This window comes from Aquarana catesbeiana, linkage group LG03 (assembly GCF_042186555.1).
Source record: "Aquarana catesbeiana isolate 2022-GZ linkage group LG03, ASM4218655v1, whole genome shotgun sequence".
Lineage (NCBI taxonomy): Eukaryota > Metazoa > Chordata > Amphibia > Anura > Ranidae > Aquarana > Aquarana catesbeiana.
Genome location: NC_133326.1, coordinates 228,009,911 through 228,037,507, shown reverse-complemented (window position 1 = coordinate 228,037,507; position 27,597 = coordinate 228,009,911). Strand labels below are relative to the sequence as shown.

General features: G+C 43.8%; 1 protein-coding gene across 1 annotated transcript in view; it reads right to left on the bottom strand.

The window, feature by feature from the left end:
• Positions 1 to 27,597, bottom strand: part of ASZ1 (ankyrin repeat, SAM and basic leucine zipper domain containing 1) — a 450,104-nt gene that overhangs the window by 86,977 nt on the left and 335,530 nt on the right. Inside the window, exons 11-12 of the mRNA XM_073619829.1 lie at positions 23,833 to 23,938; positions 4,965 to 5,078 (exon numbers count right to left, since the gene is read on the bottom strand). Of these exons, the coding sequence (XP_073475930.1) occupies positions 4,965 to 5,078; positions 23,833 to 23,938 (220 nt within the window). The remainder of the gene's footprint in view (positions 1 to 4,964; positions 5,079 to 23,832; positions 23,939 to 27,597) is intronic.

Here is a 27,597-nt window from a genome sequence, read left to right as displayed (position 1 = left end):
ATTTTGGGCTCTAAATTTAGGGGTACACTAGTGAGACTCACAGGCAAAAAAGCACCTGACTGTCAGCGACTGTATCAAAACACTACCAAAAAACTGTTAGCGATCGCAGGGATCAGGCCTGACTGCGAACGTTGCAGTTATGTGTGCTTAGTGTTTTGTAAGTGTCAGTGATCGATCGATACTGCACTTGGGTGGGCTAGGCAGGGGGGCAAAACGCAGGTGCTAGCAGGTATCTGGGCTGATACCGCTAACACTGCTTTTTTTGGGGGACCCTAAACTGCTGGGGAGCATAGATCTGATCGGATCAGATATCGATCCGTTCAGATACTATAGCACTAAGGGAGATGTATGCTGCGTGCGTGGGTTTTAGCGGTACTGACGCTGCCTGGGGCGACGCAGTCCTTATCTGACCCTAAAAACTTAACTTCTATCACAGCCGGGCAATCAGGGGGTTAAACCTTTATAAAGGTAATAAACGGCGGGTGCCCTAAAACTATAATAAACTATAAAAAACTAACTAACCAGCGTCACCCGTAACAATTATGGCGATCACTGGTGAAAGGGTTAACTAGGGGGCAATCAGGGGGTTATAACCTTTAGTAGGTTGTATATAGGGGTCCCTGTCGCTATAAAACACTGACTGCGAACCTATATACTTACCTCCCTAACTAGCGTCATATGTGTCACTAATACAGCGATCAGAAAAACGATTGCTTAGTGACACTGGCGATGGGGGGTGATCACAGGGTTAAAACTTTATTAGGGGGGGTTAGGGGGGTACCCTATACCTAAAGGGGGGTACCCCAGACCTAAAGGGGGCTAACTCTAACTGCCCTAACACTTATAACTGTCACAAACTGACACCAATGCAATCAGAAAAACAAAAAAACTGCTTTTGGTGTCAGTGTGACAGGGGGTACAGGGGGGTGATCAGGGGGTGACTGGGGGGTGACAAGTGTGCCTGCATGTTCTACTGTTAGTTTAGTGTTGGTCCAAACTTACTTGGATGTCTTCTCTCCTCGGCGCCGGAACAAAAAGACCGGCCCGAGGAGAGGTGACATCACTTCCCCCGCTTCTGTTTACATTACAGAAGCCGAGGAAGCATCTCATTCGCCAGGAGCGCTTGTGAGGGGGGAGCCATGAATGAGTGGCCTCCCCCTCACCTTTGATCGCCCCTGACCTGAATCCGACCGCCGCAGGCACCGGGGGGGGGGGGGTGGGGGGGGTGTTGGGGTCCGGTCGGACCCCCCCACCCGCAGGCAGGCAAGGACGTACCTGTAAGTCGAGGAGCCGAGGAAGCATCTCATTCGCCAGGAGCGATCGAGAGGGGGGAGCCATGAAAGAGTGGCCTCCCCCCTCACCTTTGATCGCCCCTGACCTGAATCCGACCGCCGCAGGCACGGGGGGGGGGTTGGGGTCCGATCGGACCCCCCACCCGCGGGCAGGCAAGGACGTACCTGTAAGTCCTTTTGCCTGCCCGTGCCATTCTGCCGACGTACATCGTCGTGCGGCGGTCGGCAACTGGTTAAAGGACAAGAGCCATACTTTTATTAACCACTTGCTGACCAGCTACATACATATACTGCGGCAGTTCAGCTCTATTGCGCAAAACGACGTACCTGTATGTCATTTCATGCAATAGAGAGTGTGGCCGTGTGCTAGGGTTTGGCGGACAAGATGTCCACCGGCCACCCGCGATTGTTTCACAGAGAGGCAGAACGTAAACAAGGCAGATCTATTTTCTGACAAGGGACAACAGAGATCTGCTGTTCCTAGTGATCAGGAACAGCGATTTTTGCATTGTCCCAGTGAGCCCATCCCCCACACAGTTAGAACACAGTTATTAACCCCTTGATCGCCAACTAGTGTTAACCCCTTCCCTGCCAGTGTCAATTTATACATAGATCAGTGCATTTTTTTTTTTTTTTTTAGCACTGATCACTGTAAATAATGTCATTGGTTCCCAAAATGTCACTTGGGGTCACATTTGTCTGCCGCAATCCCAATAAAAATTGCAAATTGTTGGCATTACCAGTAAAAATTCTTTTTTTTTTTTTTTTTTTTTTTTTTAAATAAGCCCAAGAATCTATCCCCTATTTTGTAGACGCTATAACTTTTGCGCAAAACAATCAATATACGCTTATTGCGATTTTTATACCAAAAATATGTAGAAGAATAAATATTGGCCTAAATTGATGAATATATTTTTTTATTTTATTTTTTTGGATATCTATTATAGCAGAAAGTAAAAAATAATGTCTTTTTATTTTCAAAATTGTGCTTTTTGCTTATAGCGCAAAAAATAAAAACCACAGAGATGATAAAATATCACCAAAAAAAAGCTATTCATGGAAAAATAAAGGACATCAATTTTGTTTGGGTACAACATCACACGATTGCGCAATTGTCAGTTAAAGTGACGCAGTGTCGAATCACAAAAAATGGCCTGGTCATTAAGGGGGTAAATCCTTCTGGGGCTGAAGTGGTTAATTGTAACGACTCCCTAAAATATGTGAATCATGCATGTTGCTTCGGCATTTTCCCAGCATGCCCACAATGGTGATGCTGGAATTTTTTTTTAATTTGTCAACTGTTTCCTATAAAACACACACAATATACGTGTGTACTGTATATACCGTATTTATCGGCATATAACACACACTTTTTTCCCCTTAAAATCAGGGGAAAATCGCGGGTGCGTGTTATACGCCGATCCCCACTGTCTGTGAGGGGAAGAGGAGCGAGCGCCGCATAGCCGAGTGTACTGTGTACTCAGCTAGGCTCCGCTCCACTCGCAGTCCCGCCATTGGACCTGCGTTATGTCCATCATAGGAGCCGGGCCAAGGGGCAGGACTGCAAGAGGAGCCAAGAGGAGCAAAGTAAACAGGACATCTGGCTCTGTCTATCTCGGCGGCCATAATTTTTAACGATCATACTGCAAATGACACTGGGCAAGGCTGCAGATGGACACTGATCATTCTGCAATGATGGACAAGGCTGCAGATGGACACTGATAAGGCTGCATTGATAGGCATTTAAATGTAAGTTTTTTTCCCTTATACTTCCCTCCTAAAAGTTTTTTTCCTCAACCACTTCCCGCCTGGCCTATAGCAGAATGACGACCAGGCGTTGGTTCAGTTATCCTGACTGGGCGTCATATGACGTCCTTCAGGATAACAGCTGCCGTGTGCCCATCAGTCTGACACACCAATACACCGATCTCGGTGAAGAGCCTCTGGCGGCGGCTCACTACCACGTGATCAGCCATGTCCAATCACGGCTGATCACGATGTAAATAGGAAGAGCCATTGATTGGCTCTTCCTCACTCGCGTCTGAAAGACGCTAGTAGAGGAGAGCCGATTATCGGCCCTCCTGACAGAGGAGGGTCTGCGCTGATTGTTTATCAGCGCAGCCCCCCTCAGATGCCCACACTAGACCACCAGGGAAGCCCCCAGCATGTGGATGGCCAGGTACATCCCCCATGGCCATCCACATGTAAAAAAACATGCCCAAAATATGCCAATCAGTGCCCACAAATGGGCACTGACTGGCACCTCTGTGGCACATTACAAAACAGGGATGCCCAGCAATGCCACTCATCAGTGTCATCAGTGCCCATCTATCAGTGCCACCCACAAGTACCCATCAGTGCCGCCTACGAGTGCCCATAAGTGCCACCTACGAGTGCCCATCAGTGCCGCATACCAGTGCCACCTATCAGTGCCCGTCCGTGCCACCTCAATGGTGCCACCTCATCAGTGCCCATTAGTGCAGCCATATCAGTGCCCGTCATTGAAGAAGAAAACATACTTATTTACAAAAAAATGTAACAAACAAAGAAAAACTTGTTTTTTTTTAATTTTCAGACTTTATTTGTTGCGCAAAAAAAAAAAAAAAAAAAAATCGCAGAGGTGATTAAATACTACCAAAATAAAGCTCTATTTGTGGGAACAAAATTATAAAAAAATTTGTTTGGGTACAGTGTAGCATGACCGCGCAATTGTCATTCAAACTGCGACAGTGCTGAAAGCTGAAAATTGGCTTGGGCAGGAAGGTGTCGAAGTGCCTGGTATAGAGTGGTTTAAATTCCCTCCTACACTTGGGGTGCGTGTTATACGCCGAGAAATACGGTATATTATTACAATCTAACATTTTTTGCTTTTTCCCCATTTTCTCAACTCCAATAATTCAGCCTGTTCTACAGATTCTTAGGAAAGATATCATGCAGAACTATTTTTTTTAACACTCCCTAGTTCACAGCTAATATAGCCAAATGAATGCATGCAGAACCTGTACACAGTGTTCACAATTCAAGCACAGCCAGGGAGCAAGTCTATGAATCAACTGAGTATATAAGCTAGATTCCCAAGTTATATTATTTTTGGAAGTTTAGCTTTGCAGTTTACATTTCCTAAGAAAGATGAAAACTTCTTCCGTTACAGCTTGTGTGGGCTTAGTTAAAACATTCTGCACTGCTATTTCTACTATTTATTTTCTTTACCGAAAGGTCATACATGTCTTAATTGCAGTCCAATATTTATTATCTACATATATCCCTTCCCCCAATGTAGTTTTATACTAATTTCTATTAGACAGTTGTAGGATACAGTGTTTTAAGGTTTTCTCAATAATTAAGGTCCACATGGCATCATTCAGTAACAGATTCCTTTGTGACACCGCTGCTCAATTTAATGAATCTCATTCTTTCACTTTTTTTTCCCTTCCAGACAAGTCTTCAAGATGATCCTTCTTGACAAGAGCTTGTCACAGTGTTGTTGATTGGGAAGTGAATGATTTGGTGCTAACAAAATAGTGCTGATACTCCCACCTTAGACCCAACAATCCCACCTTCTCTCTGTCACATTTACACATATCCTGCATAAATCTTGCTTTATTGTGAAGAGTGAATAGCTTCACCTAATTTGTGAGGAGAAACTAAACACACACCAGGGTAGAGACTAACCTTATGTAACATATCACAAAGTCTGAACATTTCTTTACTGAGATTTCCAACGTTTGCCACAAGGTCTTCACAAACAGAAGAGATGTTCTGAGTAGAGTCCCATTCCAGTACTACCTGGTAAAAACAAAGTAATACATGCAATTTGTTTGTCTGATTTATTACATGGTTTTCTTTAGCAGGGAAATGGGGAACGTTTTGTTTTTAGAAGAAAATACTGTAATAACATTAAAGCTAGGAGCTTTTGTCAATTGTGCAATTACAAGCAACACCAAAACTAATTTAACTAAAATGTACTCAAAATTCATTGTATTTACACAAAGAAAGCCCCTGACACTTTGGGTCCATTTATAAAATGTTTACTGTGTGCATGTCTCAGTATGTAACAAAACATCAATAATGTTTTTAAAATGTGTGAAATGTCAGTTTCTTTATGTTGCCTTCCACAGGGTGAATGTAAACATTCCCTAATTTTTGATCTAAAGATAAAATAGTGTTAGAAACATTTGGCCTATAGATAAAAATATCTAGCTCCAGCTTCTAACTTGCTGAAGACCTCTTGAGACTCCGGATCCACCTTCTCAAATTCATGAAAGGCGTGAACAAACTGCCGCAACCTCATGACAAGCAAAGGCAATGTTTTATAAATGGCCTTGTAGATGTTATTGTCTTTCGAAAATGGGAACAGTTGTTCCTGATTCGTCACTCGCCTTTGCTGCCTAATGAAGTGCGACATATTTCTTGAAAATGCTATAAATCCCTGGTACATAGGTTGGAAGAGCGACGTAGTATTCAGTGGCAGATGCACTACTTAGTCTTTGGGATGAAAGTTGTCCATGAATTGGGGGTGGCACAGAGCAGCAAAAGATTGTTGAATAGGAGGTCCTTCTTCAAACAATATCTCTCTACCCCCGGGATAAAGTGGTGGAAAACCAGTACTGAAAAATGGCCTATGTAACCCAGGATAAGGTTAATCTTCCACACAGGCCGTGAGCCCTTGGCTATGTTTTAAGGGGTCTTGGGTTCTTTGATAAACTAAGAGGCTTCATGTTCACATTGCCAGAAGTATTGCCACCAAATATAGTTAGCCTATCCTTTGCTGCTTTATAGCCTGGCATCAACTTTTCGTTTTTACTGATGTAACTTCGGTCTGGCATACACTTCAAGTACAGTCCTGTCTCATTCACATTAAAAACCCTCTCAGGTAAATACACCCCTTCACCAAAAATTTATTGAAGAGTTTCAGGAAATTCCTGGGCAGCTAACGTATCTGCACTCACTGCCTCGCCACTTACTTTTACAAAGGTTGACTCTTGAATCAACGAAACCAACCATGGCTGGCATTAAAAAATGCACCCTCTGATTCTTTGCAGTGTGTCTTCGATTCTTAATAAAGGCTTTTACCTTTCTCTTGAATCAGCATTAAGTTGAGCAGGACTCTATGCTGATCCTGTATCCAAACACAGAGACGTTTCTCCATCTCCTTCATGCTTCGACATAACAAGCACAGAAGACTTGACATGTTCAATGACCTTGCCCTTATTCTTTAGAATTGTGCTGATAGTTGAAGGATTCAGGCTAAAAGAATGAATGATGTCTACCATCTTTTTGCCTCACTTACCGTAGTAATCGATGTATAACACGCACCTTAATTTTAAGAGAGAAGTTTCAGGAAAAAAACTTAAATTTTAAATAAAGAATTTTGAAGCAATATAAGGGTCAATGCCCATCTGCAGCCTCGCCAATGCCCATTAATGAAGCCTGATCAGTGTCCATCTGCAGCCTCATCATTCCCCATCATTGCAGCCTGATCAGTGGACCATCTGCAGCCTCGCCATTGCCTATTAATGAAGCCTGATCAGTGCCCATCTGCAGCCTCGCCATTGCTCACCATAGCAGCATGATCAGTGCCCATCTGCAGCCTTGCCATTGCTCATCATTGTAGCCTGATCAGTGCCTAGCTGCAGCCTCGCCACTGCCCATAATTGCAGCCTAATCAGTGTCCATCTGCAGCCTTGCCATTGCCCATCATTGCAGCCTGATCAGTGCCCATCTGCAGCCTTGCTCCTCACTGCAGCCTAATCAGTGCCCATCTGCAGCCTTTGCTCCTCACTGTAGCCTGATCAGTGCCCATCTGCAGCCTTGCTCCTCACTGTAGCCTGATCAGTGCCCATCTGCAGCCTTGCTCCTCACTGTAGCCTGATCAGTGCCCATCTGCAACCTTGCTCCTCACTGCAGCCTAATCAGTGCCCATCTGCAGCCTTGCTCCTCACTGCAGCCTGATCAGTGCCCATCTGCAGCCTTGCTCCTCACTGCAGCCTGATCAGTGCCCATCTGCAGCCTTGCCCATCATTGCACATCTGCAGCCTTGCTCCTCACTGCAGCCTGATCAATGCCCATCTGCGTCCTTGCTCCTCCCTGCAGCCTGATCATTGCACATCTGCAGCCTTGCTCCTCACTGCAGCCTGATCAGTGTCCATCTGCAGCCTTGCCATTGCCGAAATACACAGAGCCGGATCTCCTGTGTACTCGGCTCGGTGTCATGCCCAGTCCCGCGCCTTGGCCCGGATCCTATGATGAACATAACGCCAGTTCAATGCTAGGAGCTGTCCAGGCGCGGGACTGGACATGACTGTGAGCCGAGCACACAGGCGATCCGGCCCTGTTTATTTCGGCGGCGCTTGTCCCCTCCTTCCCCTCTGTGGCAGCCTATAATCGACGTATAATACGCACACAGGGTTTTCCCCTTATTTTAAGGGGAGAAAAGTGTGTGTTATACGCCGATAAATACAGTATTTTCCATCATTATCATTGCTCTTAGGCTTGCTTCCGGACATCCTGGGCTTGCAATAAAGAAACTGTCCTCTACATACACAAAAGCATAACCACCTTGTAGAGGATGACAATGTACACTAGACACATGAACTAACTTACGCGATTGGACATGCGCATGAATGTTCGCATCTTTGAAAGTTCACAGCTTGGAAGTTCGCATATAGAAAAACTTACTGTACAAGCCTGTTGTACAACGATCTCGGCTTCCGAGCGAAGGCAACTGCAGTGTTTACAACTGCCGAAGCTGGACGTCGCACCTGGCCTCCAAAAGGTCATAGAGATGACTGGGGATCATCTGGTCCTTGGTCAGCTCTATGGTAAACAGCCACCGCTGTTGGCCGATTCATTGTCCAGCAAGCCGGTAGAAGCATCAGAGGGTGGCAGGAGGGGACATCCGCTATGATTGTTTTTATGATGCAGGAAATCGCCGGCAGAAAAAGAAGATATCTGAATGATGCCTGTAGCTGCCTAGCTCACTAGCCTTCGGGTTCTTGGCCCTGTTATCTTTAGTGTGGTTAGCCGGCTGTGACAGCATGCATCATCACAGCTGGCTTCCTACTGTGCATGTGTAAGCCGAGCTGCACTTTTTGTGAATGGTCTTGCACCCTTCTGGGACCTGTAACATGTCCCAGAAGAATGAGTGAAGGGGGAAAATCTGCTCGGATCGCCTTGCGAAAAATAAATAATATACCAAATTAGGTAGAGGAGGGGGCGAGAAGGATTTAAAGCAGAACTTCCCCTTTTGGCTTAAGAAGACAATTTTACAGTTACATATAAATCTTTATTGAACATGTGTATTTTTTTTGCATTAACATGGTGCAGGTAGAGTCAAAGATGATTGACACTAGCTTTCAATTTGTTCAGACAGCATCTGAATCAAAGGCTCTTTTTTCACTTTACAGATTTTGGCACTGGATATTGGATTTTTCTACTGGATATATTTATTATTGATGTATATTAAATCTAAGGTTTTTGTGAGCTTCTTAGTGAACATGGAAGGAGGACATAGTGGAGGGAGTGGGGTTTAATTTATCTGGAGTTTGTATGCCCACTAATGTGACTCTATAATCACATGGGCAGATAAGAAAAAGGAGAAAATGAAGCGCTTACAAGGGAACTGGAATTAGAGCATGCTCAGTAGATGGAAGAAGCTGGTCTGCACAATCTAGGGACACAGAGAAGATGGGAGGGAGAGCTGAAGGCAGGATCAACCAAGTACTGTATATTTTATTCTACACAAAATTAATACTTTAGTGGCTGTGTGAGTATGAAAACTGTTTTATAGCATGTAATGAGAGTTTTTCATAGTCTGGGTTTAATCACACTTAAACCCCTTCATGCCGACCATACGCAAGTATGCAGCCTTGGATTAAAGGGGTTATAACCGGAGTGATGCATGCAGCTGCACGCTTCACCCCGGTACCATATTTTAGAGCGGGCGGCTTTCTTGCGATAACAACCGATACGGCTAAATGCTGCTCGGCTGTAATCCCAAGGAATGGGAGGGGATGTGTCGTCGTCCCCCCGGCTCTCCCGTCGCACCGGGAGAACTGAGCAGCTCAGCGAAGCTGGCCCCCCTACAATCAGCACAAATAAAAACTCAAGTGTGTTTCTTTAGTGCTACGTTTGTGCCGATTTGTGTCGTAAAAATTTACATTTGTGCTGCTTTTATTTTTAAGATATTAGCAATTATTTTTTCCAGACTATGACATCACCTAGCCCCCCTACAACGCCCAAATGACACAAAACTGGTCTCGTTGGTTAGTGCTACGTTTGTGCTGCTAAAATTTCCGTTCTTTTATCGTTTTTGCGTTATTAATGATTTTTTTTTAAAGGTCTCCAAAGGTGACTCAGCCCCCCCCCTACAACACCCAAATGACATGAAACTGGTCTAGTTGGTTATTGCCTCATTTGTGCTGGTTTGTGCTGCTAAAATTTTAATTTGTGCTGTTATAGTTTTTAAGGTATAACTTTTTTTAACCCCACCCACTTTGCCCCGCCCCTACAATCAGCACAAATGAAAACTCAAGAGTCTTTCTTTAGTGCTACATTTGTGCTGTTTAAATTTCCTTTCTATCTTTTATCGTTTTTGCCTTATTAAAGGTCACCGAAGGTTAGTCAGCCCCCCTACAACGCCCAAATGACACGAAACTGGTCTCGGTTAGTGCTACGTTTGTACTGGTTTGTGCTGCTAAAAATTTTATTTGTGCTGTTATGGTTTTTAAGTTAGAACAGTTTTTTTTTTTTTCAAACCCTACTCACTTTGCCCACCCTACAATCAGCAGAAATAAAAACTTGTGTGTTTCTATAGTGCTAAGTTTGTGCTGTTTTGTGCTGCTAAAATTTCCGTTCTATCTTTTATCGTTTTTGCGTTATTAATGATTCATTAAAGGTCACCAAAGGTCACTCAGCCCCCCTACAATGTCCAAATGACACAAAACTGGTCTCGTTGGTTAGTGCTACGTTTGTGCTGCTAAAATTTCTGTTCTATCCTGTATCGTTTTTGCGCTATTAATGATTTATTAAAGGTCACTCAGCCCCCCTACAATGCCCAAATGACACAAAACTGGCCTCGTTGGTTAGTGCTACGTTTGTGCTGTTTTGTGCTGCTAAATTTTCGCTCTATCTTTTATTGTTTTCGTGTTATTAATGATTTATTAAAGGTCACCAAAGGTCAGTCAGCCCCCCTACAATGCCCAAATGACACGAAACTGGTCTCGGTTAGTGCTATGTTTGTGTTGGTTTGTGCTGCTAACATTATTTGTGCTGTTATGGTTTTTAAGTTATAGCAGTTTTTTTTTTTTTTTTCAAACCCCACTCACTTTGCCCCCCCCTACAATCAGCACAAATATAAACTCAAGTGCGTTTCTTTAGTGCTACATTTGTACTGTTTTGTGCTGTTTAAATCTATGTTCTATCTTTTATCGTTTTTGCGTTATTAGGTCACTCAGCCCCCCTACAACACCCAAATGACACAAAACTGGTCTCGGTTAGTGCCTCATTTGTGCTGGTTTGTGCTGCTAAAATTTTTTATTTGTGCTGTTATGTTTTTTAAGTTATAACTATTTTTTAAACCCCACCCACTTTGCCCCGCCCCTACAATCAGCACAAATGAAAACTCAAGTGTGTTTCTTTAGTGCTACGGTTGTGCTGTTTAAATTTTCGTTCCATCTTTTATCGTTTTTGCGTTATTATTAATTTATTGAAGGTCACTGAGCCCCCCTACAACACCCAAAAGACACAAAATTGGGCTGGTTGGTTAGTGCCTCATTTGTGCTGGTTTGTGTTGCTAAAATTTGTATTTGTGCTGTTATGGTTTTTTTTTAGTTTATAACAGCTTGTTTATATTTGATAACACCCCACCCACTTTGCACCCCATGTTATTAAATCTTAAAAACAAACATACTATTTGTTAGTGCTACCTTTGTGCTTTTTTGTGTCATAAAAATAAAAATTTGTGCTGCTTTTATTTTTAAAGATAATAGCAATTTGTTTTTTCCAGATGATGACATCACCCCCCCCCCCCCCCCCTCCTGTCACGTACCTGGTTAGTGAGCTTCTGATTAGAAAGCAGCCATAGGAGCACAGCGAGGTATGAGTGCCTGTGATCAGTCCAGTAGACTGCATGGTGGCAGCAGTCAGCAGGTGGATGTGGCAGCAGAACAGGCTGGTGGCAGATGAGCTGGCACTAGCTGTGTGAAGTTGGAACTCCATGTTTGTAAAACCTGAATAAAAATTAAATATTGTGCGTTATAGTTGCTGAAACCCCGCCCACTTTGCACCCCATGTTGTTAAAAACAAACAAGCCATTCGTTTGTGCCGCAAAAATAAACTTTTGTGCCACTTTGGTTTCGGAGATATTGTGTGTTATAGCTGTGTGAAGTTACCATGTTTGTAAAACCTGAATAATAATATACTATTCGTTTGTGCCGCAAAAATTAGCGTTTGTGCAGATTCGGTTTCTGACATATTAAACATTCAATTCAATGTAAGCCTCGCCCACTGTGCAGCCCATGTTGCTGAATTTGAAAAACACGCCGTTCATTTGTGCCACGTTTCTGCTGGTTTGTGACGCAAAAATAAACTTTTGTGCCGTTTTGGTTTCGGAGCTATTGTGCGTTATAGTTGCTGAAGCCCCGCGTCAGAGTATCTCACAGCGCGGGTAGCAACTTGGATCCCCTGCGGTTGCTGGACAAGATGGCAGACATGGACAGGCTGCTTTCCCAGTTCAGAGCGGAGGCAGCGTCCAGAGGAGCGGAGTGGCTGCAGGAGCAGCTTTCATCTGTCCTGCGAGATCGTTCCTCTGGGTCAGGGACAGGGGGGCAGGAGTCCATACGAGCTCGGAGGTCTCGCCCCCTGGAGCGCTTCTCTCCAGTCTCCTCCTCCAGAGCTCGGTGCCACATTGGGAGTCCCATGCGGCTCCCTTCAGGTCTACCTGTTCACGGAAGGAATGCTCATGGAAGGAATCCCCTTCATCGTCGGGAGGCAGGGCTTCCGGGGGTGTCTGTGTCTCTCCCCGGCCTGCCCAGCATCAGGAACAGGCGGGCTCTACCCCCGGCGATGAGTAAGCGGGGGCAGAGCCTCAGTGGGGGAATTGTGCTGCTACGGCCCCCTGGCCCTTTACCTCCGTGGCAGGTGGCTCTCCCAGGACCAGCCAGCACCAGGTGATGTAGGAGGTGCGGAGTAGTGGCAGTGTGAGACCAGCGGTGAGCGCCCCGGGCTCTGGGCACTCCGGTAAGGTGACCCAGAAATCGGTGGGTGGAGCCGGTGCAAGCAGGCGGGGCCTGCAGCCGCACAAATCCTCGGCATCCAGGGCAACTTCTCCTGTGGTGCTGCTGGAGAGAGGAGACATGGAGATAGATGAGAGATCGGAGGGCAAGTTGTCAGAGGGGGAGGAGTCGCATGGACGCCCTGCATCAATTGAGTCGGGACCTGCGGCTGGTGGGATCCTTCCTAGGCAGCCTGGTAAGTCTACTACTTCTTCTAACATGTCTGTGTTTTCTGCTGTTGATGATAATGTGTGTCTAGGGGGGAGGGCCCTCTCCCGCACGGATTAAGCGGCTCTGTGGTCTGATTTGCCCACGCTTTGTGCACCTTCTAGTGCGGGCCGTGGTCACATCTAGGTCAGATGAGGGGTTGCAGGGGTTCCTTTTGGGTTTGAGGGAGCTGGTCCAGCTATTTGGACCTGAAACCAGTGCCAAAGCCATGCCGTCGGTGTGGATCCCGCCGGTGGGTGGGTCAGAGGCGACGAGGCTGACTTCTGTGTCCAGGGTTGATCCCCCTGCGGCGGTGGTGCCCGCCACAGTGGCAATAGTGGAGCCGGGCCAGTCTGCGGCGGGGCACAAGTTGGCGTTGAGGGACAAGGCTGAGTCGTCGGGGGAGGCCGTTACCAATCAGGATTCAGTCAGATTGGCCGACTCTGCGAAATGTGAGGTTTACGTTTGTTTTGAGGGGCCTCTGCGTGCGCACCTGAAGCCATAATTTCGCAAAAAAATTTGGAAGGGCGAGTATGTGGGGATATTCTCTGCTACCCCTGGAAAAATTTTATCTGGACAGGGTCAAGCCAGGGGAGAGCAAAAAGGAGGATGAAGAAAAACGGCTGTACAGGCTTATCCCATGGACTTTCCCTAATTGGCTGCAGGCTTTTGCCATTATGGCAACTGTAGTTGGGGAGAAGAATCCGAAACACTGTTCGGTGTTATCAGGGAGGCCTACAGGGTCTATGGGGAATCCGCATGGTTGAGGTATGACAAGCAGTTCCGGCAGCTCTATCTGCCCGTCCTTGCGGTGGGACCACAAGGACATTAGTTTGTGGATCCGACTTATGACCTCGGCACGGGCCCCTAATCAGTTTTTCCAAGGGGGGCCGGTGGCACAACTACCCCCGGACAACCGGCCGCAAAGAAAAGGGGTGTCTACTGGCAGTATAATGAGGGCTCCTGCAAGTTTGGGGGGGCTTGCCGTTACCAGCATGAGTGCTCCGGCTGCAGAGGTTTGCATCCCTTGTCCCGCTGCTTCAAACAGGGGAAGGGCCGTGCCGGCGAGTCTGCTAACAAAAGGGATGACCTTAGTGAGGGTGGAAAGGATGCGGCCTTTCCTCGATAGATATCTGGATCGGGAGGCTGCTTGGTTGTTAGGGGTGGGTTTCCCCGAAGGCTTTCGCATACCTTGTTCCCTGGTCTCTGTTCCACCAAAGTCCCAGAACTTGCGTTCAGCCTTGCAACATCCTGCAGTGGTTTCTGAGAAACTGCGGAAGGATCTTGCGTTGGGCCGCAATGGGTGGCCCTTTCCCCTTGCAGCCTTTAGCAGATTCGGTGATCTCGCCCCAGGGGGTCGTGCCTAAAAAAGGACCTTAAAGTGCGTTTTCACAGTGACAATCTTGGGGTGGTACAGGTCATCAACCATGTCACAACCTTGTCGCCACCTGTGGTCCGACTTCTTCAGCACCTAGTGTTACGTTGTCTACAGTTAAATGTTTTTCTTTATGCTGTTCACCTCCCGGGAGTTGAGAACGGCTTAGCTGATGCACTGTCTCGCTTTCAGTGGGGCAGGTTCCAGGAGTTGGCACCGGCAGTGGAGCAACGCAGGGTCCCTTGTCCTGAATGGCTGTGGAGGATTGCCTTGGGGTTGTCTCCTGGTGGATCAGACGGTCAGTGCGTGACATGACGTGGGCAGCCTATAATAAATTGTGGCAAGAGTGGTGGTCTTTGCTGCAGCAGGCTGTGGTGGAGCAAGAGGGCCCGAAGGTGAGGTTGCTGGTCCTTTGTCTTACGGAACCTTGAGGGGGTGTTGGTGTCAGTCGTGGAGTGCAAATTGGCAGGATTAGCATTTTTCTTCAAATTGCAGGGCTGTCGTGATTTCACAAAAGATTTTTGGGTCTGACGGGCTTCTAAAGGGGTATCGTAGGTCTCAGAAGCGCAGGTATTCCAGGCACCCTGTTTCTTTTGATATTCTGCAAAATGTTTTGGTTTCCTGTGTTCCTTAGCCTATGAGGTCTCTTTGTTTAAAACAGCCTTCTCTCTGGCTTTTTTTGTAGCTTTTCGGATTAGCGAACTAGTCAGCCCTTCCAAGAGGGGGGTATGTTGGATCGGGAGGTCACCTGTGGGGAGGACCCTGCTTTTGCGATGGTCCAAAAAGGATCAGGCTGGCAGAGGCAGAAGGGTTCAGATTTTTGCTGTGTCGGCTTTGCCCTTGTGTGCGGTGAGTGCTGTCAGAGAGTTTCTCACAGTGCGCCCGGATTTGGCTGAGTCCTTTTTGTTACATGCAGATGGGTCCAGATTTCAATTCATATCCATTTTCCATAAATGTTTAGGGGCATTGGGTTTGGAGGAGAAAGAATTCATCTTCCACTCATTCCGAATTGGGGCGGCCACGAAAGTCGCCAGGTGTGGGTTGGATGACGAAGTGGCCATGCGTATTGGTAGGTGGGAATCAAAAAGGCTCCAGCTATATGTTCATCCTCATCTGTTGTCTGATGGGGGGGGTAGGTCATTTTGTGAGTGTGTTGGTAAGCCTGTCTTTGCGTGCTTGTTTGGTGTTATTTGTGGTGCTGTTTCTTCTCTTTCCTATGTGTTTTGGGGGGCCAGGCGAGCAGACGTTAGGCCCAATGGTAGGCAACTAGGCATTTCTAGGCATGAAGCTTGTCCGCTGGTTGGGGGTACCGGGCATGCTGTGGAGCAGAATGGTGCCATAAGTGCATCGCTTTGCACTACTGGATAGACCGCCGAATGTTCTGGTGCTACGCGTTGGCGGCAATTATTTAGGACTGAGGTCCATGTTGAACATCATTTGTGATGTCAAGTTTGATTTCCTGCGGCACAGCATGGCCTTCCCAGATATGCTCGTCATGTGGTCCGACATCATTGCTCAGACGACTTGGCATATGGCTAGGTCGGTGAAGCGGCTCAATAAGGCCCGCAGGAAGGTAGGCAGATTTGTAGTTAGGAATAGGGGCCTGGTTATCTGGCATTTGGAACTGGAAACGGATACTTGGGGATACCTTTGGGGTGACGGGGTACACCTCAATGTGGTGTTAATTGATTTGTGGGCCCTGGAGTTGCAGGGTGGTATTCAGAGAGCTTTGAGGTGTGGAAGGGCACTCAAGAATAAGGTCTTCCCCTTGTGCGCTGTGGCGGAGGTTGGTCTTTGCTGGCGAATGAAGAAACCTCGGATAAGGAAGGATTCGGGACCCATCCGTGGTATAGGTCCCTCTGGTGTATTCCAGGTAACGTGGTTTAGCTGGAATTGGTTAATGGGTGCACTGCGGTTAGTGGGTTATCTCCGAGCCAGTATGTCGGCTACAGGCCTAGTATAGTAAAAGGTACCGCAGTGCATTCTTGAACATACAATAGTTTGGGGTTCCTGCAAAGACCAACGCGATTAGTGACTGATGGGTTTTTGGTTTAATGTTTTTTACAGTTTATGTTCATTTAAATTTGTTAATAAAGAGGCTCCTACAGCCAATTTTTTACTCCATTTATGGTGTGGTCTCCATTAATGGGATTTAATGGTACGGGTGGGATGGAGTATGGGGTTGGTCTGGCAGTTATTGGCTAAGGATGGAACATCTGTTTGACAATGGTCATGCCTTTTCCAGGGTACAGTATGAAGTGCAGTGCCCATTACAGTGGGAGGAACATTACATTAAGGAAACCCAAACTGAGTATAGGTTCTGTAAGTTCTGTATGTAAGATTTAATAACGAGGTGTAAAGTCAGTGTGGTTTGGCAACATATAATGCACAATATCTCCGAAACCACAGCGGCACAAGAGTTTATTTTTGTGGCACAAACCAGCACAAACGCAGTACAAACGAATGGCATGTTTATTTTTAAAATTCAATAACATGGGTTGCAAAGTGGGCGGGGTTTAAGCAACTATAACGCACAATATCTCCGAAACCAAAGCGGCACAAACGAATGGCGTGTTTGTTTTCAAAATACAGCAACATGGGGTGCAAAGTGGGTGGGGCTTACATTAAATTGAATATCTAATATCTCAGAAACTGAACCAGTACAAAACGCTAATTTTCCAGCACAAACGCGGCACAAACTAATATTATATATTTTTATTCAGGTTTTACAAACATGGGGTTCCAACTTCACACAGCTAGTGCTAGCTCATCTGCCACCAGCCGGTTCTGCTGCCACATCCACCTGCTGCCACCACGCAGTCTACTGGACTGATCACAGGCACTCATACCTCACTGTGCTCCCATGGCTGCTGTCTAACCAGGAGCTCACTAACCAGGTACGTGGCAGGAGGGTGGGGTGATGTCATCATCTTGAAGACACAAAAAAGCACAAAGGTAGCACTAACAAACAGTAGGTTTGTTTTTAAGATTTAATAACATGGGGTGCAAAGTGGGTGGGGTGTAAATATAAACAAGCTGTTATAATTAAAAAAAAAACATAACAGAACAAATAAAAATGTTAGCATCACAAAACAGCACAATTGAGGCACTAACCAACCAGCCCAATTTCATGTCTTTTGAGTGTTGTAGGGGAGCTCAGTGGCCTTTGGTGACCTTTAATAAATTAACAACGCAAAAACGATAAAGGATAGAACGAAAATGTAAACACTTGAGTTTTTATTTGTGCTGATTGTAAGAGGGGGGGAGTGAGTGGGGTTTGAAAAAAAAAAAAAAAAAAAAAAAAAAAAAAAAAACTGTTATAAACTTAAAAACCAACAGCACAAATAAAAATGTTAGCAACACAAACCAGCGAGACCAGTTTCGTGTCATTTGGGTGTTGTAGGGGGGCTGAATGACCTTCAATAAATCATTAACGCAAAAACAATAAGGGATAAAACAGACATTTTAGGAGCACAAAACAGCACAAACGTAGCACTAACCAACGAGAAAAGTTTTGTGTCATTTGGGCATTGTAGGGGGCTAAGTGACCTTTAATAAATCATTAATAACGCAAAAACGATAAAACGGAAATTTTAGCAGCACTAAAGAAACACACTTGAGTTTTTATTTGTGCCGATTGTAGGGTGGGCAAAGTGAGTGGAGTTTGGAAAAAAAAAAAAAAAAACTGTTCTAAAACTTAAAAACCACAACAGCACAAATAAAAATTTTAGCAGCACAAACGTAGCACTAACCAACAAGACCAGTTTTGTGTCATTTGGGCGTCGTAAGGGGGCTAAGTGACCTTTAATAAATCATTAACGCAAAAATGATAAAGGATAGAACGGAAATTTTAGCAGCACAAACGTAGCACTAACCAACGAGACCAGTTTCGTGTCATTTGGGCGTTGTAGGGGGGCTAAATGACCTTTGGTGACCTTTAATAAATCATTAATAACACAAAAACGATGACAGATAGAACGGAAATTTAAACAGCACAAACGTAGCACTAACCAACGAGACCAGCTTTGTGACATTTGGCTGTTGTAGGGGGGCTAGGTGATGTCATAGTCTAGAAAAAACAATTGCTAATATCTTAAAAATAAAAGCAGCACAAATGTAAATTTTTACGGCACAAAACAGCACAAATGTAGCACTAAAGAAACACACTTGAGTTTTTATTTGTGCTGATTGTAGGGGGGCCAGCTTCGCTGAGCGACCAGCAGCTTCGATCGGGTCTTGGCTCTAGTAACCCGGAAGTGATGTCATAACATCACTTCCAGTTTACTGAAAACTTAAAGGCACCAAATTTAAAAAAATTACAGCATTCAAAACAGCCAAACGTGAATGCTTTTAAGTGCAAAGGAGGATTTGATCCCTCCATAAAGAGTACCTGTCACTGTGTACATTCCTTGTGACAGCAATAAAAATGATCGTAATTTTTATTTTTTTTTTTTAAAAGACAGTGTAAAGAAAAAAAGAAAAAAAAAAAAAAAGAATTAGCGCCCTGTCCCCGCGTGCAGAAGTGAACATCCTCTTCTAACTCTATACTGGTAACCTGTAGACATTTTTAAAGCGGTAGTAAACCGCGGGGGGGAAAAAAACACCCTGCAAGACAATAGCAAAATGTGCTTTACTATGCATTGTATTAGTACTAGCACATTATGAAATACCTTAGCACAAAGCTCCCCCAACTCGCCCAGTCACCACTGAAGGATCTCACATGCTCCCTCAGCATTTTTTCCAGGATCGCTGGCTCCGGCGCTGTGAGTGGCCGGAGCCACGATGACTTCACTCCGGCGCACGCGCCCTCCGTTCCTGGCATGGTACGCCGGACTTGCAGAGCGCATGCACCTCTGGTGTCAGCAGCTGCATACAGGGTCAGTATCTCCTAAACCAATATTGTACCTTTAGGTACAAATGTCCAAGCGGGGGATACAACCGCTTTAAGTACCGTAGTTTGTCACCATTCAACAAGTGTGCGTAATTTCAAAGCATGACATGTTAGGTATCCATTTACTCAGCGTAACATCATCTTTCACATTATACAAAAAAATTGTGCGAACTTTACTGTTTTTTTTATTTTTTAAATCATGAAAGTGTATTTAAAAAAAAAAAAAATGGCGTTTGAAAGACCACTGCGCAAATACCGTGTGACATAAAATATTGCCATGATCACCATTTTATTCTCAATCTCTCTGCTAAAAAATTATATATATATATATATATATATATATATATAAAATGTTTGGGGGTTCTAAGTAATTTTCTAGCAAAAAATACGGATTTTAACTTGTAAGCACCAAATATCAGAAAAAGGCTTAGGCATGAAAGTGTAAGTCGGGGTCGGCAACCCGTCGATCCAGAGCTACCTGGCGACCACTGACAAGTGATGGGTAGCTCACGAACATGTCCCAGTGTTGCCGCCCGGTCTTCTCCTGAGCCCTGTGCGCATGCGACGCAGGCACACGGGCACCGAATTCAAGGTTGCCATGCAGTTGCGGGTCGGAGAAAGTCTCCGGGATTGCTTGGGCGGGTTTGGGCTCATCCCCGAGCACGCCTAAACTCTTTTTCTTCCGTGGTTATCCCCACCGGCCCTCCTCCCCGATCCAAGGGGCTGATACCAGGTCACGTAGGTTTTTAACTGCTCCTTCCATGCTCCACTCTACATTGATTAAAAAACAAAAAACTTCTGTGCTTTCCACTCAATCCCCCTGACACCTCAACCCTCCTACTGACCTCTGTACGCTGCCCCGCAGACTACTGACCTCTGTACGCTGCCCCGCAGACTACTGACCTCTGTACGCTGCCCCGCAGACTACTGACCTCTGTACGCTGCCCCGCAGACTACTGACCTCTGTACGCTGCCCCGCAGACTACTGACCTCTGTACGCTGCCCCGCAGACTACTGACCTCTGTACGCTGCCCCGCAGACTACTGACCTCTGTACGCTGCCCCGCAGACTACTGACCTCTGTACGCTGCCCCGCAGACTACTGACCTCTGTACGCTGCCCCGCAGACTACTGACCTCTGTACGCTGCCCCGCAGACTACTGACCTCTGTACCCTGCCCCGCAGACTACTGACCTCTGTACCCTGCCCCGCAGACTACTGACCTCTGTACCCTGCCCCGCAGACTACTGACCTCTGTACCCTGCCCCGCAGACTACTGACCTCTGTACACTGCCCCGCATACTACTGACCTCTGTACACTGCCCTGCATACTACTGACCTCTGTACACTGCCCTGCATACTACTGACCTCTGTATGCTGCTTGACCTACTATTTACACTGGCCAGAAATCAGAGCAGATAGCCAAGCATGAAACTAGTCAACAAAATCAACCTGCAGTACCAGATGTTCTGTTTTCATGATGAACTCCAGCATCAGATTTGTGGGGGGAGACCAATTACACTCCCCAGGCATGAAAAAAGTGTGAATGAAAGTGAATGCCGAGATTCTCACTGAAGCCATCTTTTTTTTTTTTTTTTAAACAATAAGCTTTTATTAGTGCTTAAAGATAATATTAGTACAATCATATTAACATTTGTACATAGGTTTCATATGACAATGAATAATTGACTTCAATGGTAGAGTATTAACTGGTAAGACCACCAGGGTGGTTTCGTAACCAGCCTATTGAGACAATAATGATTTATTTGGAAATACTCTAGCTTTGTATAGAAAAATCTGTTAGTTATTCTAGAAAGGTAAATTTGTGGACCACTGAAAGTCCCTAGTTATAATTATAGCAATAGAGATGAAGAGTAAAGAGAAGGAAAGAAAAATAAAATAAAAAGAAGAAAAATACTGGTAATTCGCTTTTTCTATGTATAAAAAGTTTATCTCTGTGTGCAAGTTGTATAAGAATCAGAATATTTAAAAATAATCCACGGTTGCCATATTTTATTTAGGTTTTCTATATTCCCTTGTGTTGTTGCCCTGATCTCTTCCATTCCTTTAAGGAGATGTATTTCTTCCAGCCATTCTTTATTTTTTAGGGGCAGTGGTGCTTCTCCAGTGTCTTGGTTTTGGCTGATGTGATTAAGAATCTGGTCAAAGAGTTTTTATATTTTCTTAGAGTGCAATTGGTGATATTTATGAGGATATTTATGAGCATCGTCTAGATGAATTTTCGTTTTTGTAATATGTTTTATGATCTTGATTACTTGGTTCCAAAAGGGTTTAATCAGGTCACATTCCCACCAGATGTGGTATAAAGTGCCTTCTTCTCAGTTGCAGCACCAACAATCCCCAGGTATTGTTGAAAACCACTTGTGTATTTTATTTGGTGTGATGTACCAATTTGTTAAGATTTTGGTGTCCGTTTATGAAGCAGTGAAATCTATTCACTGCTTCATTCTCCGGCATTCACAGTGAAGATTTTTCTCCTCTGTGTGCCAGTTTATGAAGCTTTGTAGATCGCTTCACCTTTGGAGGAGTGAAGAGATCTACAAATGCTTTCAACAGTGAAGAAAGGCTCCTGATACTGGAATCTCGTGAGACTTTACGAGATTACAGCACCAGAAATACAGAGATGTCAGTTTATTAAGCAGTGATAAATTATCACCGCTCAATACACGGACGGACGGCGTGAATTACTGTTAATAAAATAATGAGTCCCCCTACATTATATACATATGTATACACACACACACATTATATATACATGTATATACACATACATTATATATATATATACACATTATATGTATATATATGTATACACATAAATATGACAGGGGGACATGCTTACAGTGTTGGGGGGTCTGAACGAGGCATAAGGAAGTTAAAAATCTTCCTCCTTCCCCCTCAGATCCCCCAGATTTCCTCTTCACTCCCAGATTCACCACCTCTGAGCTGGTGAACCTGGGAGTGTGAATTCTGACTCAGATCACCAGTGAAGCGGTGAGATCACCGCTTCATAAACTGGCCCTTTCTGTGTCATTCAATGAGGATTCTCCGTTTGTAGAGATAATCGGAGGGAGAATGTTCTTCTCCCCCGATTATCAATGATAATCACTGATTATCACTGTTTCATAAACTGTTTATGGACTGTGATCAGCGGTGATCCTCGGGATCACCGCTGATCACTGCTTCATAAACGGACACCTTTAAATGTTGTTTCTTGCAATCTTACACTGATTGCACATTTGTGTGTGAATACACATGCTTGTAGCCATTGATCTTTTGTTAAGGATTTGTTTAGAGTTGATTCCCAGAAGGTTTTGTGTCTATTAGGTTCCTGTAAATTACTGGACTGCAACCAAGTATATGTTAAGGAGATATTCTTATTGGTTGTAGTGGCTGAAAGGCATATAGTTTTGAAAGGTGTTAATGGTCTAAGAAAATGTTTTTGTTTTTGAGTATTCATAATGAATTCATGTATTTGTTGATATTCCCTGAGTTGTAGAGGTGTTTGTCCTAATTCTTTTTGTAATTCTGGTAGGGGTTTAATTTTATTATTCTTTAAACAGTGTGTTACTAACCACTCTTACAAAAGATTACCAAGGACCTAGAGAAATGGACACTGAAGCTATCTTTTAAGGTAGGCTAAGTTTATATTTTTAAAATGGCATTAGTTTTAGTAGATTTTTCCAGGTTTTCTACATGCTGTCTTTACTTTCAATTATGGAGCATGCTAGGAAATTCCTTTTAAAAAAGAGGGGGGGGGGGCGTGTGCTGCATCCCAGTGATCTTTGATCTCTTCAATGTTGTCCAGGTAGATCTCCATCTTTCAAAGGTTGCCTACCCCTGGTGTAAGTTCATCTTTACAGAAAATCTGTAAGGTGAAATTACAATGGACCCCCTCCCCCTTGCTAACCTGAAGTCCTGCAATCCCCCGCACTGACAGATGGTATCGCCGCTGTACCGGTCCTGGGATTTGAAATCCCTGCGGCTTTCTCTCCTTTTCATCCACAGTGACAGGACAGGCTACGCGGGTTTTGATTGGTCGTGCCGCCCATGTGACGGCACTGATCAATTAGAATGCACCTAAATGTACCTCCTGACGAGGTACCTTTGGAGCTTAAGCTGCGGGGGGGCTACTAATCCCAGGACCGGTGAGGCAGTGACCCGATGTCTCCTAGCAGGTGATCACCACGCTCCAAGTCAGCGGGACTATGGGGGGTGAGGACGGTGCCCTGTGTAAATTCACATTAGAGATTTTTCTGTAAAGCTGAACTTACCCTTTAAGCAGTGCTTAATTAAAGAAGTTTTTCATTTTACAATTCTATCAAAAGCACAAGCCACAGCATCACATTTTACACAAAAGGTGGTGTTTGGTACATTTTCAAACACCTACCAAATTCCTCCCATAAGGGCCTAGTATGAAAAGGATGTTTTTAGCTGAATTGCTCAGGATACAAACCTGCAATAATAGTAGTAGAAAAGATCAATGCAATGTTATAGCTATGTAAAACTATTTGATTATTGACTTGTCAGGAGAGTGATAGCAGTACAAATTGGACTTAAGCCCCGCGCACACGGGACGAATGTCGGATGGCATCGTGTGTACTGCAGCTGGTCCGACAGAAGCTGGCTGTTCGGCCAGCTTATGTTGCAGGGACGTGAGTGTTTGAGTAATGTGCATAAGGCCAAGGTGTAAAGACCTGAACATTTAAAAAAAAAAAAAAAATAATAAAAAAAAATATATATAATATAATATATTTATATGCTTAAAGTTTACCTTCTGAGGATTTAAAGGGATTTGATTATTTACAGCTTCCACGGTATGAGTAATTAAAGTGCACTGTCGATTCAACTTTAGAAGAAATGCAAAAAGTTCATCTGTGCTAAAAACAAAACAAAACATACTTGATTAAGTATTTTGTTAAAAAAAAAAATTCTTCAATAGCATGATTATAATTTTTTGAAATTATTAAACATCCAAAACAAAATAGGCACGTTATTAAAGTATAGCTGAGATTGTAACAAATGCAATGACAAAGACATTATATAAAGAAGACAAGGTGAAAGGCTGAATTCACATTTGGACTATTTTCAGTAGAGTTCAGTTGGTTTTGAAACTTATAATCACATGGCCAAAATATACAGGGATTGGACAAAAATATGGAAACATCAGGTAAAAGAACTAAAAATAGTTACCCAATATGGTGTTAGAACCAAGACGGCCTGAATTCTCCTGGGAATTGACAAATACTATTCCGTGTCACTATCCTGTGCAATATCCTTTTGACTCTTTTGGTCGGTTGACAATGTTTCAACAGCGCTTATGCTTAACAGACGTTTTCCTGGAAACTGTATATGCCGTCATAACCTTTGATACTGTACCTCGTGACATCACAAATAAATTGGAAACTTCAGTCACATTTGTTTGTTACTGGTGTAAATATGGTCCAGGGACACATTGGGCACCTTTGCTGCCACTGTGCTACGTGCTGGGTGACCAGTGTGCTCCTGTTCCTTTAAGGGGGATTGGGCTGCCTCCAGGCCCACCTGTCCCTCATCTATCCATTGAGTGCATGTGCTTCCATTGTGGAGACCCTCATAAATTCAGTAGCGTTTAGGACTACAAACATACAACTGTTGGACAGGTTAATTCGGTTGGTGAGCAGAGCTGGCGAGTTGAGCTATGGATTGTTCTGTTTTTGTGTTTTATGCATTTGCCCTTCCATGTGCTCCTTGCTGTAAAGGCAAGTAATAGGTGGGGGCAGGGGCCATTTGTTTGTTACAGCTGACATGCCTCTGTATTACTGGCAGCGCATGCAGTGAATGACAAATGTGAGGCTTCCCACCTGTTAGCTAGGTGTCTCATCACACAGCAGAAGTAAAATAATATAAATAATATGAGGAAACGGGGGATAGCCTGTTTTAAGGCCCCCTCATGTGATGGTGGAAGTAGGAGTTTCAAGCCCCTTTGATTGATTTCAATGGGGGGAATGGGGTTGTGATAGGTCAAAAGGTCAGGGGTTGGGGTCTTTGCCAGAGGGATATTTGAAGAGCACCCCACTGATTTTGTTTACAGTTTTAAAGTATTTATTGAATAAAAGTTATGGTGAATTGTTAATATTTGTGAAAATATTGGTGTATCTAGTGTTTGTATGTTTGAAGTTTATGCCGCCTACCATCCCCCGCTTTTAATGTGAAACATGTCGTCACTGTCACGCCTGCAAATCATGTAGCGTTATCATATTTATGTCCAACCACTGTACTTATCCTCATGTTAAAACTTTGTGACTTGAGACTTATGGGGGCCCACTGCATAAAGTTTAACCACTTAAGGACCGAGCCTCTTTTTTTACACTTGTTTACAAGTTGAAATAATTTTTTTTTTTGCTAGAAAATTACTTGGAAAAAAATATATAATGTTTGGGGGTTCTAACACCCTAGAGAATAAAATGGCATTTGTTGCAATACTTTGTCTCACCTTATTTGTGCAGCAGTCTTACAAGCGCACTTTTTGTTGGAAAACATTCACTTTTTTGAATTAAAAAAATAAAACAGTAAAGTTAGCCCATTTTTTTTATACTGTGAAAGATAATGTTACGCCAAGTAAATTGATACCCAACATTTTGCGCTTCAAAATTGCGCCCGCTCGTGGAATGGCAACAAACTTTTACCCTTAAAAACTCCATAGACGATGTTTAAAAATTTCTACAAGTTACCAGTTTTGAGTTACAGAGGAGGTCTAAGGCTAGAATTATTGCTCTCACTCTAACTATCATGGCAATACCTCACGTTTGGTTTGAGCAACGTTTTCATATGCGGGCGCTAGTCTTGTATGCGTTCGCTCCTGCGTGCAAATTTGTCGGGACGTGACGCTTTAAAAAATATCTTTTTTTCTGATTTTACTTTTAATTTTCTATTTTGACACTGTCTTTTAAAAAAAAATATGTTTGGGTCACTTTTATTCCTATTACAAGGGATGTTTACATAGAAAAATACACACACACACACACACATATATATATATATATATATATATATATATATATATATATATATATATATATATATAACCCGTAATACAGGGTGTATACAACGTAACTCCATGATAAAAGGCAAGAGTATATCCCATCCACATAAGGGGTATGATATTAAAATCAAAGGTTATTACACTTGCCAATTGTCATATGTAATATATGCAATAACATGTCCATGTGGGTTACTTTACATAGGAGAGACCATTCAGAAAGTGAAAGATAGGATAGCAGGGCACAAATTTTCAGAGATAAATTGGTACCGTTGCCTTTAGCGAGACATGTTTTGGAGAAAGGACAATCGATCTCCCTATTAAAATTCATGGTACTGGAGGGAATTAATAAGAATAGGAGGGGTGGTAACCGGGAATTCATTCTAAAAAAGCGAGAGGTACATTGGAATAATTTCCTTGATACTATTGCCCCTTAAGGGGTTGAATACAGATCTGGATAAATATTTGTTCATTTAGGTGATAATTAATTTGATGTGATAACCAAATTGTGTACATGCTTCTTTTTGACAGATTAAACGAGTTATAGGCTTCTGTTGAAATATGGGAGGGCTCTACGCTTTGCTAACCATTTCACCACCTGTGATATAAAGATGTAGAAGAAAAGGATCTAATTTGTATTTGATCGATTACTCATCACATAATTGATTCCAAATATGTAAAATTATGGTATTTAAACCATGTGTGTAACTTTGACTTTAGATGTGTGTTTGATCTGAAGAAGGGCGTAAGCTTGTGAGCCTGAAACGTAATATGAACTTACACATCATGTAATGTTTGTTTGAACTTCGGTTCAATAAAATTTTTTTTAAGTGCAGCGATCCTCTGGACTTTTTCTTATATTACTTGGTCAGCTGGAAGACCAGATCGCATTACACTGATTGAAGACTGGGTGCGGCTTTCCTCAACCTTGAAAAGTTTATATAGATCGATAGATCAACTTCACACACATACACATGATCCGGCGCACATCAGCCACCCTATAGCAAAGTAAGTTAGCCAATGAGGAGAGAAAAGGGGTGGGGCCGGGCCACGGCTCAGTGTCTGAATGGACACAGACAGCCATGGCTCGGATGCCCCCATAGCAAGCTGCTTTCTGTGGGGGCACTCAACAGGCGAGAGAGGCCAGAGAAGAGGAGGATCTGGGCTGCTCTGTGCAAATCCACTGCACAGGGCAGGTAAGTATAACATGTTTGTTATTTTCAGCATGACATAACAAAGAAATACAAAGAGGGCAGGGTCATAGGAGTCTCCATTATGGAAGGCCCTAGCAAGTTTTGTCCAGTCACTAAAAGGTAGCCTGCATATAATGCACAGCCTATAAATACAAGTCCTGTACTTTACGATTAAGTTTTGCCTTTAGTTGTACCTTAAAGTGATTGTAAAGTATTGTTTAAAAAAAAAAAAACAAAAAAAAAAAAAATATCAAACATGTTATATTTACCTGCTCTGTGAAGTAATTTGCACAGAGTGGCCCAGATCCTCATCTTCTCGGGTCCC